This window comes from Abramis brama (assembly GCF_963993115.1).
Source record: "Abramis brama genome assembly, chromosome: 18".
NCBI lineage: Eukaryota > Metazoa > Chordata > Actinopteri > Cypriniformes > Leuciscidae > Abramis > Abramis brama.
In genome coordinates, this window is record NC_139980.1 from 9092074 (window position 1) to 9109190 (window position 17117).

Below are 17117 nucleotides of genomic sequence, written 5' to 3' on the forward strand. Positions count from 1 at the left end.
AAATTCTGTATGAGCTTCAATCACCTGTCTGCCAATGTACACAAAGTAAGCTTATTCGGCAGCCATCTTAGTGAAAGCCCTGGGCAGCATTTCCAGTCAGGTATGTAGTCTCCTATCTGAATGAAGAAAGACTGAAATCTTCAAACCTGTTTGTCAATGCTAACTTACTTCAGATTGGCTCTTAACTATGGAACTATATCCTCCATATTGAGTGTTTCGACTTCTCCCATTAATTTTTATTTTTTTTTATATATGAGTGAAACATCTACTATTACTCTAGATACGACCAAAGCAATGCATTGATGGGCCCATGCGAACATAACGACAGTCTTGAAAACCTGGATTGCTGGGAACCAATTTTGTTTGCTTTCATCACCACAGATGCTTGAGTGCATGTCATTAAATTATGTTTGTGTGCGTGTGTGTGTGTGTTCAATGACTTTCCCTAAAGTGAGCTCATTTGGGCCTGTGTTTTATGTCATTAGCTTCCTGATTGAACAATAATTGCTGAAGGTTTCTGGATCACTATTGGTTGTGCTTTTGTGAAATTAAAAATCAATATGCTCCATATTTGTTATACGCCTCAAGGACACCAAATTCACACCTATGTTTTCCTGCTCAGCCTGATAATGACAGCTGTTGTTATTGCATGATTTGTATTATGTTCATACATAATAGATTTAGATAATAATTGTAGTCATAAAGTGAAACATATTGTGCTGGTTTGTAAGTCACGGGGGAGATTATACAAAGCCTTTAACGTCTTATCATGCAGCATATTTGCACATACAAATTAACATTAATTCCAAGGGAGTGATGTCTGGATAACACACGCATGCGGATGGCAGCATAGCGAGGTGATGCAACGTGGCTGGTGGGTTACGGATCAGCAAATTGAGTACCGTCAGCATTTAAGGGCTGCCTGAGGCAGCTGGGGTAACACTGAAATTATACACCTTTCTGCTAGCCATCCTTCACATTCAAACAGGGGCCACCGTCTACTATTTCACACCATGGAAAACCCACATGGGCTGTTTTCTCTCTCTCTTTCTCTCACGGCTGGTTGATTTATAAGAGTCGGCTGAGTAATGTTAGACCGTTGCTACATTTGGTCCATGCCTGTCTGCTGTACCTGGGCAGGAGGTTTATTTGAAAGGTAAGCTAAGAGCCATATATTTTTTTTGGCAGAACAGCTGCACCATGTTAAAGATCTGAAGAACATCAACTGAAGATTGAATTGATGCAAATCGACCTTTGTGACAACATTTAATTGTGTAATTCATGCTAATGTAACTTCAACAGTTGTGATGAGGTATTTTGATGCTTAAAAAACATAATACATCACCTTTTTGAAACGTGTTGTCATGAAGTGGTTTACCATTCTAAGGGAATAAAACATAAGCGTTAAACTACAGTCTTCATTGGTCTGTCTGAGTATACATAACAAAATGCGTAGTCAAGTTTTTGAAGGATTAAATAAATTCACACGCACAATGCAGAGGCCAACTATAGTCCAATAGGGGTTATGCGCAACATACTTCCGGGTTCTACAAAACAGATATAACTACTTCCGGTCGTCAGCTACTGAGGTAAACACAGCGTAGGAATGGCGACCTTTTATAGCCAGTGTTTACAGGAGCTACCCATTCTATCCATTTCAGATGTACATCGTATTGCCAAACGGACTTCCAGAGCCCCGAGTACTCCGTTAGATAAAGGATTTAAGTTTTTACGCCTCCTCATTTATTCATGATTATGAAGGTATGTAAGTTAGTATATGTAGCTTTTGCTAATGGCACCCGATGTAGAGTTAGCTAACTATCAGTAAGTTAGTTTAGACTTGTATGCTATCATAGTAGTTTAACCTTTTATATTTGCTTGCAGACGATTAAAACAATCAAATGAAGACTGCGTTTTATTTAAAAAAAAAAAAAAAATTTCTGATACTTAAGCATTCGTGACATTTTAATTAAAACAGAAATAAGAATTGTATTCTAAAAAAAGCGCAAAATAAGTTACCTCAGAGATCACCTACCGCTGCAGATGCGTACGGTAATGCAAACCGGAAATGTTTATACCTGTTTTCCGGTTCGAACGTTGGGCGTTCCGCATAACCCCTATTAACATGCGTACATGCTGGGCGATGTCGAGATGCAATTACATTATCTAGGTCTGATAGTTCAAAGTGATCTCAAAAGTATTTTTATTAAGTGTATACCACTGTAAATTTGCTTATGTTTGCATTAATAACATTAAATAAAATTATCAATTAAATAGGTTATGTTTAGTTGGGGAGGGGGGGCATTATTTTATGCGTTTCTATAGCTATAAATATGTAATAATGTTTACATTTTAGATGTTATCTATATATCCATATTTTGCATTTGCATATCAATCCAAATGTACAAAGAAGTATGTTTTTGTACCAGTAAATGTTAATAGCCACGTATAAACTACAAGACCAGGCTGGATAGTTCGACTTTGCAAAAAACAGACTGTTATCATTTCTTTTGGACTATGGGACATTTTAAAGAAAACAAATTATTGCAACTGAAATTGAACTTTCAGAGTGCATGTAAACATGCAACTACATCAAAGTCCCTTTCAAGGAAAGTCAGTTCACAAGGCAGCCATATTTGCAACGCCTCTGGGCAGCTATTTTTGGCACCCAAGACCAACTCCTACTTGAATGCCGAAATCTCTAAAACTGCTTGCCAAACTCACATTTAAATAAAATTTCAAATCATCAATATAGTCTGACATGAACTGTCCCATAAATGACATTTCTTACTCTCAGTTAGAGTTAGGAAAGTGTATTTTTTTAGGTTGGTCCAGCCAATATGGATGTACAGTCCCAAACGCGTCTCAGGACACTGATTGTTTTTGCAGTGATGTGATGACTTTACTAATTGGCTCTTTTACTTATAAGGCAGGATTTATTCCACCATATTGTGCGTTGCACTTTCTCCCATTCAGAGTAATATGAATGGACCCTCTTGGTATATATACAGTCTTTGGCTACATTCTTCCTTTAGCATCAGCGCTAGGTGTTACCTTTAACCTAAAAGGAATTTGTGTAGATCTACATGGAGTGATATATAAGAAAGAGGTCTCATATCTGATCAACTGTAAATCACTCAGGCAATTTTACTTTTCATTCCTCGCTTTCATCTCCATCGATCGTGAAGGGAGCAAGACAAGACACACGGGTGGGAGTAAAGTCTTTTTGTACAGTCACCTTGATGAAAGTCCAGATTTCTGTTAGTGATTTTGAAAGCCTGAGCACTATTCATCTCCAGATGTGCGTGTCAGGCGCCTCCACACTTGCGTTTCAAGATGTGATTTGTCTGTTTATCCTGGGACTAAGTGGTAACGTAGCTCGCTAAGCTTGTAGAATGACATGAAAGGCCAAAACAGACATCATCAAATGGTCATAACCCTGCTTAGGTCTACATGCTGGGCTAGCGTAGCAAGCTAGTGTGACTAACTCCACGTGGCCATCTGGATGTCTTCATCTGTCAACTACAAAATCGGTGTACAACTACACAAGTGTCCCTGTAGTCCGTACAGACCAGGAAACTGACACATAGGGAAATAGAGATAGTCATGTTGTTGACATGATAATCATGAGAGCGGTGCCTGTGGAATTATATAACTCAGACTGATTTTATTTTTCTCTTCATTTTTAATCTTTTCATAAACACGTATTTCATTTCAGGGTAAACTGAACAGCTCCCCATAAAGAGCTTATTTAAAGACACAGTTATACATAGCACTTATACATGCCTGTGACGTGAATCCACAGTAAAGCTGAGGCAGGACATGAGTCTTAGAGTCATCTAGGGAAGCTTTGTCTGACAAATATAAGTATTTAAAGTCAAATAGAGTATGTTTTACTTTCTAAATGACAGATATCCTCCCCATGTTTTATAAAAACTGTAGATTTCACTCATTCACACACATTTTGAGTAGAATACAAGCTGTGGTTAAAAGCTTAAATCGGTTTTGTTTGACTAATAATAATGCTCACATAAGAGACACAAGTAGGCTTTGGTTCTTCACATTAATGAGCGCAGATCAATCAATGCATGGAGTTTATTGCCGCCTCTGGTGACAGACTCACATAGCTCAAGGTTCAGGCAGTCCCTCTTCTGTCTCTGATTTGTACTGCATGGCGACTGTTGCTCTGTACATAATTCAATTATAGATAAAAAGAGCTTTGTTTTTCATGTTACTCTGACAATTAGTGGAGTTAAACAGCCTTGCTGTCTAAACTGACAGATCACTGCAACATGCTTTCACCGACACAAATGAGGTGTCTTTGTCTTTCCTCTAGACAAACACGAGTGGGAGTGACCTGCCACAATAGACGTTTGAAATTGATGCACATGTTAAGTTTCATTAATTGTTGTTTTTGAAAAGGGTAAAAGGAGATATGAATAAATCCCTCCAGTTCGCTTCTGCCTGAGAAGTAATGGCTGCTTTATGAAAGTGTGTTCAGTCTAAAGGGCAAACCATAATTGCAAAAGTTGGTAGGCCATTTGTGGTTGTAAGCTCAAAAAATTTCACAAATTATAATTTATTTATTTACACTATTTTTTTTCATTCATTTATTTATGAATGAGTATTAAACTTATATACAATTTATACGTTTTTTTTTTTTTTCATAAAAATAATTTATAAATATATATAAGATTTTATAATGTTTTTGGAAGAAGTCTCTTATGCTCAACAAGGCTGCATCTATTTAATAAAAAAAATCAGTGAAAAACTTGATATACTGTATCATGTAAGGCATAACTATCAAGACTTTACATCAATTTACACGGTCAGACGTATAAAAGCTGCAGTCCGTAGTTTTTCATCTTCGTCGCCATCTCTGTTCAAAATCTGCAATTGCAGTTAATCACGGAATTATCAACTTCACGTGGGTTGTGCCTCGGCACGGCACAGCACAGATGAATCCAATGTTTTGAGGAGAATGTGCGGCTGTCAGTCACTGCGGCGGTGTGGATACTGTCATTCTGAATCACAGATTCTACTTTTTGGAAGTATGACCGGAAAATGTCGTCTGAACAAGTAACATCCACTTTTGTTCTGACCAACTAAGGGAAAAAAAAAGTATTACAGTAAATTGCGCTGATTAAATCTAACGATCAATTTATATCACGTCAAACTGTGCAAATTATACTTTGTTCTCAAATTGTTAATGTTAACATCAGCATTGTGTGACTACATTTAATGTTTATTAGGGCTACCTGTAGTTCAGTTTCCATTTCTGTGCAGTCTAATTTCTATTTTTGTCATACCAACAAATTAATGTTCCTTAGAACTGGTTTTCTTTGAAATACAAACACACGTATCTGTAATCAGATGCATATTTAAAACTGGAATATAATCAAATTTTTACCTTACAAAAGCCCTTCCGATATTTATCCTTGTTTTCGCATGGGCCCGGTTGCAGTCTCATTTTTTCTGTAGCCGATCCGAAGTCTTTTGCATTTTATAACGGGTGAATCTCCAGTTGTCACTGGTGATTGTCGTTTGAACCTTTCTGGATACGCCGTCAAATTGATACGTTTAATTATATCAAGTGCTGTGAGAAAAGGCTATAAATTTCCACCTCCAACATCCTCACACGCAACATAGCCTACTAGCCGAGACAACTTTCTTATGTGTACAGATGTGATGTAATGACGCAAAGACATGCTCGACTTGCTCGACATGCTTTACAGTACCGCTGGAATTAAAAACATTTTTATAAGCTTACCGTTTTGAATCGAGCTACGGCAAGCAGATAGTTTTGAACACTGGCTGGTTATGTACTTTTTACAAATTTATTTTGGATAATTTTTAACCCAAAAAAGTTACGGACTGCAGCTTTAAAAAGCAAAAAAATAATAAAATAAGTTTCCTAATCATTTTACAATTTAGAACATGTCTTACAACACATAACCAGTACAGGTCTAGATCTGTTATTACACCAACACACAGCGTTAGGTAAATGTTAGTCAGCCCGCAACAATTCCTGAGTAATATTAAACACTCCCGATTTTGTCTGGGTCTATTGGGACATTATATTACTAACCTATAAAAAGTAGTAAAACCAGCCGTCCACCAGGCTTTCAGTCCCTCTGGATATTAAATCTCTGGGTGGTTTTTCCTTCAAGCCCTCAAAGAATCCAGACAGCCCGGCTGTGCTCCACCCAGCCTCAGCGAAGGGATCAGGCCGACAGCCTGCTGCTCTGATGGTGTTCCACTCCAACAAGCTCGGGTGAAAGTGGAAAATATATATTGAAGTATTTAATAGTAATTTTGGCCTTGCCCTCTATTCATTTCAGCTCTTTTTTTTGGATAGACTTGAGAAAGTATGAAAAAAACAAAAAACAAGCAGTCCTGAAGGAAAATAACATCAGAATAGAACAGCATGTTATTGCCTGCTGATGAAGAGATCTAGTCACTTTGTGCCATGAAGCATGCCGCAAATAACTGCCAAAAAGATCAGACATAATAAGAACACCTTGAACAAGTCATGTCCTAGTTTGCCTTCTTTGTTGGTTACTAGCACTTGAGTGTAGGCAGACATTTATAAATGTGGTCATTTCACTCACTTGAAGTGGTTTCCCTTGAGGGCCACAGTGTTTGCCACATTTAAAAAATATATATAAAAAAAAAAACTATTGTTTTTTAGTCCAAAATAAACATTTGTATGACCTCTACTGCAGGATCACCATTTCAACAAACTAGCTAATTTCTAAAATATTGCTTTAGTAGTCTAGTACACTTCACTCAACTTCTGCCATTTCATTTAATATGAATTTTGGTAAAATGACAATAACGGTTAGTGTTTTTACTGAAGGATGGTAATTCTACTCAGGGAAGACACACTAAAGACCTACTCAGAATGAAGTATCCTCTAAAATGATTAGCTTTTTGTGGGGGCTCAGCTTAGAGCTCTATGTGGAGTCAGGTATAACATCGTTACACAAACTGTCATCTCCACATGACTACTATGGTATAATCCCAATTCAAACAAAGGAATTCAATTAACTGATGCCATGGCAACATTAAGCTGATGAGGACTCACTAATGTGGCTGCTAAATGTGTATTCTGAGTTTCAATATGAAGATTTGGGGATTTTTTTTTCTTTCTTGAGTTACCAAAAAGAAATCTGCAATTAGTATGTTAACAACCACAAGAGGAAACCTGGAAAGCCTGGCACTATCACACAAGACTCAGCTGAATGAGAATGTTAATGAACATTTTGTTGATTATAAATATTCAAATGTGAATTCATACATGCTTACATGTTTAATCCAGCTCAGACAATGCTATTCATATGTGCAAAACAAATACTGAATATCTTGTCATTTTCACACCTATGCCAGTTGATCAGAAACTAGTTTAAGACATTGACTACTAAAATATGTCCATCCAAAAACATTACTTTTACATTGAAGCTAGTTTAATACACAAAAATGAAAATATGCAACACAGGTGCGTGCATCAAGGGTAAAGAGGATTAGAAATCATTTGCATAATAAACAAGCCAAACAACAAAAAACAAATAAGAAAAGAGGTAAATAAACCTTGAAATGAGTCCTTGTCAACCTCCATCCATTTGCGATGCACAGAGTTTATTAATCAATATTTATGGTGCATAATTACAGTTGTTTTACTCATTCTAGGAAATGGAGATTCATAAGTGACCTGTAACAAATGCATTATACGTTTGTGGGGTAATGAGGTCCCTTTCATGCTTTCATTTATCAGTGATTTGGCAAGTCATCTGAGCAGCAGGAAATTAACTTTATATTTTTTAATTGTGTTTTGTGTTTATCTCAATTCATTGGCGCCGCTTAAAACCCCAGCAGCTCAATCTTCTAACGTTTCTTGAGCAGTAACGCATATAATGAATCGATGCATCCACACCCATTGCCCAGAATCAGCAGGGTACTTTCCTCATTAGGTGACCTTCTAAAAAACACAGCAGTCAATGTTTATCTGTGTTTGTCTGTCTCTGTGTCTTTATACCTACACAACAAACCTTCTGCCCTTCACCAGTCAGTCAACAAGGGCTTCTGCCTTATATAACTGTATATTTTTCAACTAAATGACATGTGAAAAATCCTTGTTGTCTATCAATCCCAAGTGTCAAGGGATATGGAGGCCCAAACCTGCAGAAATAAATAAATAGATTAATGTGTACACAATAGAAAAATAAATAAATAAAGGAATCAATTAGGCTACTCCATAAAACAATTATAATTGATTGTATATGTTATTTTTTTTTCTTTTATTTATCATTGCCTGTATTTATTTTTAATTTTATTGTTACATTATTTGCTTTTAATTTCTGCAGGCATGGGACTCCATAATGGAATACACAGATATATGTAAAACAAGTTTAAAATTGTGCTAAATTTGTATAAATGTTCATTATGTTTAACTTAATATTTGTCCCTTTGGAGTACTTGTGTACAATAGGCCTGGTTGTTGTGATTTGCCAACTAAAGAGACATTCTTAATAGTTCTAGAGTGTCCTAGAACAGTCTTTTAATATCCCTCTAGTGTCTAGATATACAAGCAAACATAAAAGCAAATATAATCTATTTTCAGGTGCACAAATAGACTATTCTAAAAATCTGGAAAAACGTCACTATTCACTGGAAAATTGATAGATAGGTAGATATATAGATAGATAGATAAGTTATTATAACTCAAACAATATGATTGCAAATTATTGACAACATAATGTTTTGACATTGCAAACTATGAGTAGGCTATGCTTTTCAAAAACAGCTTTCAGACAAGACAGCCACCATGATGAGATTTGCTAAAGGATTACCTGCTTATGATGTAATGCTCTTCAATGACTTGGGAAAAATATAAACGTTTCCTCTGATGTCGTGACATGCTTGAGTGCCCTACCCAAGGTTCAAGTCTTATCTTGATAGAGTAGGATTCTGAGCAGCGAAAGCTCTCTCTCACTCTCCCTCTCTCTCAAAGTTTGTTTTGATATAACGTTAGGCCCATCTAACTTACTGTATTTACTTTTCCTTTAAAAACAGCGTTTAAAGTATTAGCTTCAAATAGCCTACAGCAATTCAAATCGAACATTAGAATATTAAAATGTTCTTCTTTTAGTAGCCTAACAACGATTTACATTGCCCGACTAATCTTACAGTTGAATCCACATTAGTCTAGTTTTAGACTAAAATTGAGGATCCGCCTTCGCTTTAAAGTGATTCGTCCGCGTTTTTACACCGAAAGCCTTTCGCGCACCTAATGTGGGTGTGCTCTCTGTCAGTCAAAGTGAGTGACACGCTGAATGTTCTAAGCCCCGCCCCTCAGCTGCCGATGCTATTTGAGTGAGAGACGGCTGGTTTATTCACACAGAGCTGGTGCTGGAGCGTCGTCAATGGGAAGGGAACGCCGCGTTGGAAAAAGCGCACACTGTTTAGCCAACTTTCAATTGCACCATGGTTTGCACCTCAGTTTCGTGTTTGTGGACTATATTTTGCCTTCATTTATGTTTTTATGTGAACACTGGAATAGCACAGAACACGAGAGAGGGTGAGTGCTAAAGTTTCCTTTATTGCATCCTGACAGCGCGAGCGCAAGCACCGAGCAAACCAGCAGTTACAACATATACAGAATCGACAGTCTGTCAGACAATAGTTTTATTTTATCACACATTAGACAATGATATACGCTTGACTGTGTCTTATTTCATGAGTATTTATTTCCTTGACGCACAGACTTTCGCTAATCAGACACGAAGACGTGTAATTTACAACTGCACATCGCAACTTGACAAAAACGTGATAGACAAATTATACTTATCTGGTTAAGATGAAACCTCACAGCTCTGTATCGCGTCGTTATCACGGTCTCATTTCATCAGGAAACACTACGTGCTTTCCATTTACTGCAAACAAAAGCGATAACAAACTTGAAAAGATTTGCTTGATGTGCCTTAATGTTAACCAACCAGGCAGTAGCCTATACAGTTAATTCTGCAACTGGACTGCAACATACCACGTTATTATTTTAAAATACTCATGGGATCATCTTCAGTTAGAGTAAAGGAATTGTCTGAGATGAAAACCTCCTGCAATCATCAAGCAATAATCGATCTGATTCTGTATTACCAAGTTATCGAGTAGACAGATTTAGCAGGTTTCTAGCATACATGTCTGTACTGCAAATAAGTAGGCTATATCACACATCTACATCGACTATATTACATAGCATAGCCTAAGCCGAAGGTATCGTGGCTCCTTACCGAAATATGAAATTAAAGGATCATTCAATAGCTATGGTAGGCTATAAATAGGCTACGTCCAGTTGAGCTTATGGCTGTTTACTGTTGTTCAATTAGACGTGTATTGATTACTCAACATACTCAGTGACGAATTTATTTATTGAATTATTTTTATTTATTTTTTAATTAAGGTTCTAATGCCCTTTTGAGAGTTTTTTAATGACAATATTTCATTGGATTAATTATTTTATTATTTAATCAGATTTATTTAATCATATGATCACACAAAAAACAGATATCGCCTCAATGAAATGTATTTAAATAACAAAATAGCGGCTAATTTCGACGCGTTCTTTAACCCTGCGCGCGCGGTTCCGCGTAATCTCCTCAACGGTCCAAACGAAGGAACTTTAACGATTTCTGTATCGCACTAAGAGAGACAGTCGGTTATATTGACACACGAACAGGTGTCGCACAGGTTTCAGAGGTGTAAGGTGCTTATTGTCATAAATCTCCACCGCTGTTTGCTGAAAATGGGTCAAACTCGCGCACTCTCTCACTTTTAGTCAGTCTCTCCGCTCGATCGCGATGTAAAATGCTTCTGGAATATGCGCGAGATGTGTGCCAAACATTTATCACAATTAAAGATGCATTATTGTAGCCTAAGTGTGCGCTTTATGTGTCGTCGGCAGTGATCCTGCTGGATTCAAAGGCGCAGCAGACAGAGCTGGAATGGATATCGTCTCCTCCAAGCGGGGTAAGCTGGAAACTTTACAACTTTGTCTTTACACATAAACATTTATGATTTCCACCTCTGTAATGCGCTTACTGCTTGTAGTATTTTAAGTGCAACCTAGAATTATGTGGTGTTTTTTTTCTTCCTTCTATTGTGAGTCTTTGCACCACATCACAATGTTTCTAAAACGCTAAACAATGGTAATTTGGTCTTACTTTATATGAAGGTGGTTTTGTTACTTTTAAAAGTTTTTTGTCGTTGTTGATCCTCAACTAGCGTTAGTTTATAAAGGTGTAGATAAGGCGTGAAGGCGTGTAAAATACAAACGCATTTGTTTTAGAGTAGTGCAACTAAGGTCAATTAAGTGATCTTTTGCTGAACTTTGTAAATTAATGTGTTATATTCTTTATTATGCTGCTGTTGGTGTTTTTAAAAGTCTTGTAGGTTTTTAAACAATTGATTTGAGCACAACATACTGAAAACTCAACTAAAAAAGTAACAGCAATTTAAACATTTAGGATTCAGATTTTATCAGATTGTTTATCAGGTGGTTTGATTTCTATATTTATTATTTAGAGTTTAAAAAAATTACAGCATTGTAATTTTTAATTTTAGTTAAACCAAATAGTGAAAGAAACACAGCCAACAAGTGTCCAGCGTACATGGAATTTAAGCCTTCCAGGTGGAAGTTGTTCGAGAGAAACCCAGAAAATTAAAGTAGTTGGTTTGAGTCATATATTTAATAATTTTTAGAAATTAAAACCAGTTTATTTTTTATGTTAACACAAGAAGCACAACATTCGGATACTTGACAAAACTTTGTAGTGGGATTTTATGACTTCACTATTATATTAAAATGTGGAAACATTTTGAATGGTAGTGTACATTATTACTATTGTATGCATTTTTTTGCAACAAAACATTTATAATATTATTTAAATACATATTTTAAATCATTCTAATGTGCTTATTAGTGTTTGCATTGATTGACTGACACCAACAATTATCAGGAATGCGCATATAATCGCAGACGCTAAAAATAAATATTTTAGATTAATACAATACAGATATTTTAAATTGTCAATGTATGCAAAGAATAATAATTTAAAAAAAACTAAGCACCTGGTTGCAGATGAATTCATGCAGATCATTTTATATCAAGGAGTTGTGCATTTGTTCACACAGAGGCCAGTTTTAACACGCTGAAACATTTTCCCTTGAGGTTATTCCTGAACATTTTAGTTCAGCTCACAGTATAATGATGATTAACTGCGTTTTCCTTTTTCTCAGTGGGAAGAGATCAGCGGCTTGGATGAAAACTACACACCCATTCGCACATATCAGGTCTGCCAGGTCATGGAGCCAAATCAGAACAATTGGCTACGGACTAACTGGATTGAGAAGGGCGATGCCCAGAGGATTTTTGTGGAGCTGAAGTTTACCTTGAGGGATTGTAACAGCCTTCCAGGGGTGGTTGGCTCTTGCAAGGAGACGTTCAACTTGTACTACCAGGAAACCGACGTGGAGGTGGGCAGGAATATAAGGGAGAGTCAGTATGTGAAAATTGACACTATAGCTGCGGACGAGAGTTTCACTCAGGGTGACCTGGGGGAAAGAAAGATGAAGCTCAACACGGAGGTGCGTATAATCGGGCCCCTCTCCCGCCGAGGCTTCTACCTGGCCTTCCAGGATGTAGGTGCCTGCATCGCTTTGGTCTCCGTCAAAGTGTATTACAAGAAGTGTTGGTCGATTATTGAGAACCTGGCCACGTTCCCAGATACGGTGACGGGGTCAGAGTTTTCGTCGCTGGTGGAAGTGGAGGGTATGTGCGTCAACGACGCAGAGGAGGAGGCCGACAACTCTCCCAAAATGCACTGCAGTGCAGAAGGAGAATGGCTGGTTCCCATTGGGAAATGTATTTGCAAAGCTGGATTTCACCAGAAGGGAGATGCGTGTGAACGTGAGTACTTTATTTTCATTTGCACACATCTGTTGGCATGCTTTAGAGTGACACTGATTAACCTTGCATGCAACAGTAGAGAGGACAATGGAGCAATTAATAAGTTATTATTATGTGCAAGACTTGCTTATGTGTCCATTTACCAAGACAATCCTTGTTCTAATTGGTTGACTGAGCGCCCAAGCATAGAATTATCCCAATGTGAGGTAATTATTCCGAATTACAGCAAAGCAATGCAATAACAAAACAAAACATGATGAAAAAGAAGAACGATTAATAAAAAAAAATAGGACAGAAAAAAAAAGAACATGCTTATTGGGCAGAGATAATAATGATGGATTAAATGTGGGTGCAAAATCCTTGGAACAATAATTGGAATCCCTGTTAGTAGTTTGATTTGTGGGCTCTTAATTTATAGCCTTATGCACATTGACACTGGAATTAAATGATAACTAGCACTCCAGCTTAGCTCTCAGAAACAGCCATGCTCTCTTTCTTCGTCTCTTTTCTTCTCTTTCCATATGGCACCGAGCCAAACCAATCGCTCGCAAATGACACCTCGTCCGGAGGAGGTTCAGCCCTGACGCCAGGTCCCTCTCCGGACCTTTGAAATGACCCTGACAGAAAGAGAAAATAAACAGCGGAGACCCGGGGTTATTTAAGAAGTGTCCGAACAGAAAAACACATTTACAGTTGCCTCTGATATACTCTGCAATTAAGACTAAAACACTCCCAGTGCCATCACTGTCACTAATGGTGCTAAGCGTTGTTTTTTTGGCAGTCACATGACACATGATTAGGATCTTCGGTAGAGGACCTCTTGGTTTTGTGTGGTTTAAGTGGCCGTCCAGCCTTTTTTCTGCCAATCGGTCACCTCCTCCACCTATAGATTATCAAGTGTGCAGACCAGTAATGATTAATCATATATCTCCGGAAGGCTTGGATAGCTTTTATGCGGTGCACATACACGTCTACATCATTAAGTTATCACGTAAAGGGTGCTTCAGAACACTATTATGTTATCAAAAGCTAAAATGGGCAAGGCTGTTTCACGCTGAGAGGTTGCTGGAAAGCTGAAAGCTATTTCAAAAGCCAGAAAGGGAGCAAAGGAGAAAGTTGATGATGCTTCTATGTAATATGGGCTATTTGGCACACATTAAGCATAATAAAAGGATGCCTTTTATGTCTTTTTTTACAATTCCACCCTTTTTAACCTATTAAACATTTGGGAATTTTTACTCACTCAAAGCAAAAAATTTAATAAAAAAGAAATGAAATAAAAAATTAAATAGTGAAGCAACGCCAAATTCTCAGAAAATCTCGATTGCTTTTCCTGTGAATTAATCGCTGTTCACAAAGCCATCTTGCATTCCTCAAAAACAATGTCGCGTGTTTCTCTCAGAGTTGGCGACAAACGAACCCTGTCACCCATTTAGATTCCTGCCCCCTTCCATTGTCACTTTATGAGTTGTGCGTCGCTCCTGGCATGAGTGGCTGTGATATTACCACTGTAGTTAATCTAAATAAAATGAGCATGAGACTGCCGCATCAGCACTTCCTCTTAGCGATCTTCCCGATATTAAATTGCCTGTTCAGAGTTCCCCCCGAGCAGCAACCGGACTGAAAAATACTGGTGTGTTTTCCCCCTCTTTCAGGGAAACAGTAATGCAGTGCACGGTATCTGGGGCTGAAGGCCTGTGAGTGACAGGGGTCTTTTTAATATGGGAGGACTGATCTTTCCAGGAGTATACAGCTCATGTTGCAGCTCTCTCTTTTTCTTTATCTTCTCTTTCTCTTCCTCCCCTCAGGGGCTCGGCCAAGGCACTGTGACCCTGAAGCTTTCGAAAGCTCCTGTTTTTACACCATCTCACAGTGTTCTGTTATAAAATCCACACTATTTAAATAAGAACAAGCACACAAGCAGACGTTCATGCATACGGAACAAAGTCTAAAATGTCTTGCATTAAAAATTGAGTGGGGAAACCTAAGGAGGGCCATGAAAATGCATGTTTTGACCATCTCATTCATCAGATGCCTGATGGAGGATTGTGTGTCTTTCATTTCTTCCTCCATTCTCCCCCTCTTCCTCTAAACAGCCGTTCGGCACAGGACACACATCCGTTGGCACGGTATTTTAATTGCTTTTCTACATACTTGCGGTAGGCGGATGACTTTAGCTGTTGTGACGTGTTTTAGATGCCACAAACTTATAAAATGTCTAACTCTAAAACTGTCCTTTGATAGGAATAGTTAACAAAAAAAATTATGTCAAATAATTTATGTTGTTTCTTTCTTCTATGGAACATAAAATAAGTACCATATTGACTTCTATTTTACGGCCAAAACCATCAAAATATCATCTCACAGAAGAAAAAGTCATACAGGCTCCATCCCTCGTTCTCGTCAAATAATTTCATGGTACTCATGCAAGTCTCAATGCAAGGCTTTACTTCTTCCTGCTTTTATAGAGATCTACTCATTGCAGTTACAAGAATCAGTGTTATGGGTGTTGGGGAAAAAAAGGAATCTGAAGTGTTCTGCAGCATGCCAGAGTTTATTTGCATAGAGCTCAAGTAAAAATAGCGGCTATTCATTTGCGAAGCTCTGTTCAACAGTGTCTACTCAGAGAAAATGGAGACACTAAGTCCTTTGGAGGCAAAAAAAAAGGAGTCCTTGTAGACCAACATTGATCTCTTTGTTTCCGTTAAGCTTTTGCGAACAATCCGTGGAATGTATGTTGCTCAATCACATCACATTAATAACTGTATCTTGTCTAACGAAATGCATAATATTAACTGATAGTTGACCCGCTCTTCCAGTTTGCATTATTTACAAGGCAAGCCTCTGTTTATTATTCTAAGGGGAAAAACAAACTAGCGTTGGCTAACATGCTAACAGGAGGAGGTACTGGCAACGGCAGGCGCTGACACCATCCATCTCCCAGATGTCAAATAGTTGGACAGAAGTTAGTCAAAGCCTGATGGATTGCCAGAACACAGAAGGAGGGCAATAGCTGTGGAGACAAGCTGCAGAAGTAGCCGAGGTGGAGGGACGCAAGAGCAAGAGCAAGACCCAGGCTCAGTGAAGGCCGTGCTTTGCATTTCAAATGATGCCACCAGGAGTTGGGGGTGGGAGGATTGTATAAAGGCTTGACATGCAAGTGATTGATAAGGTGTGAAAGTAAAGGCTACAAACGGTCATCCGTTAGAGAACTGTAAATGGGCTTAATTATTCAAATGGAGGCGAGTTCCTCAGGGAAGCCCGTTGGGTCCGAGGCTGTCAGGGTTAGAATCATCTGCTGATGGATAATGGCCTTCTCGGCCAGTCAGGGTCTTCGAGAACAGCGGCACGCTCTCGGAGCACTGTTTGTTTTTCCCCCTCGGTTTTGTCAGATGGAAAGTGGCTTTGAACACGAGGGGAGCTGTCATTGTGCTGTGTTGTCAAGGCTGTCAGTTGGCTGTAGTTCAGTTATTGATGTGTTGTAGTTGCTTCATGTTCACAATCACATTTCCTGTTGTTTCACTGGCTAAAAAAAAAAAGTTCTTAGGTTAAATGACAAATGGTTAACATACTGTCATTCATAATTAAATAAATGAAAAAAAAAAATAAATAAAAATCACTGTGCTGTGATTTTTGATTCATGCACAAATGTGCCGTTTGAACTGGTTCTTTTTAATGAATCAGTCTTGAGCTCACAGGCAACTTAGCAGTTAGAATCGCTCACTCACACAGTGAATCGTTCAGAACAGCTATGGGGGTTCACTGACTAAAGTCATTCTTCAGATATATCTGAATCAAAATGTGCAGAGAATCGTATACATTCTCTGTCTAATTACTGAATGTTTTTAAAGATACTTTTTCACAAAAGAGTTTTGTTGTAAAATATTATTATAAAGAATTCAGATATGTTACACAAAATATTGGTTATTGTCTAGCATACTGAATCCAAGTAAAGTTGAATCGAATCAGTTAGCCTATGTTTACTACACATCCTTTTTCCACACACTAACTGATCTAACAGTTGTGAGAATAAATTCTTAGCGTTTAATACACGTCCCTGTGGATTTACACCACAGCAGTTGACAAAAATGAGCATCAGCACTTCTGAACAACCGAGTGATTCTGTAATTTGTCAACTAAAAGTTATTTGGCT

At 37.9% G+C, this 17117-nt stretch overlaps 1 protein-coding gene across 4 annotated transcripts in view; it reads left to right on the forward strand.

Annotated features, from left to right (window-relative positions):
- The first annotated feature begins 9374 nt into the window (after nucleotides 1-9374).
- Nucleotides 9375-17117, forward strand: part of epha7 (eph receptor A7) — a 70456-nt gene continuing 62713 nt past the window's right edge. For all 4 annotated transcript variants that reach the window (XM_084091898.1, XM_084091899.1, XM_084091900.1 and 1 more), the window contains exons 1-3: nucleotides 9375-9577; nucleotides 10961-11025; nucleotides 12295-12964. In XM_084091898.1, the coding sequence (XP_083948024.1) occupies nucleotides 9484-9577; nucleotides 10961-11025; nucleotides 12295-12964 (829 nt within the window). In that variant the 5' untranslated portion in view covers nucleotides 9375-9483. The remainder of the gene's footprint in view (nucleotides 9578-10960; nucleotides 11026-12294; nucleotides 12965-17117) is intronic.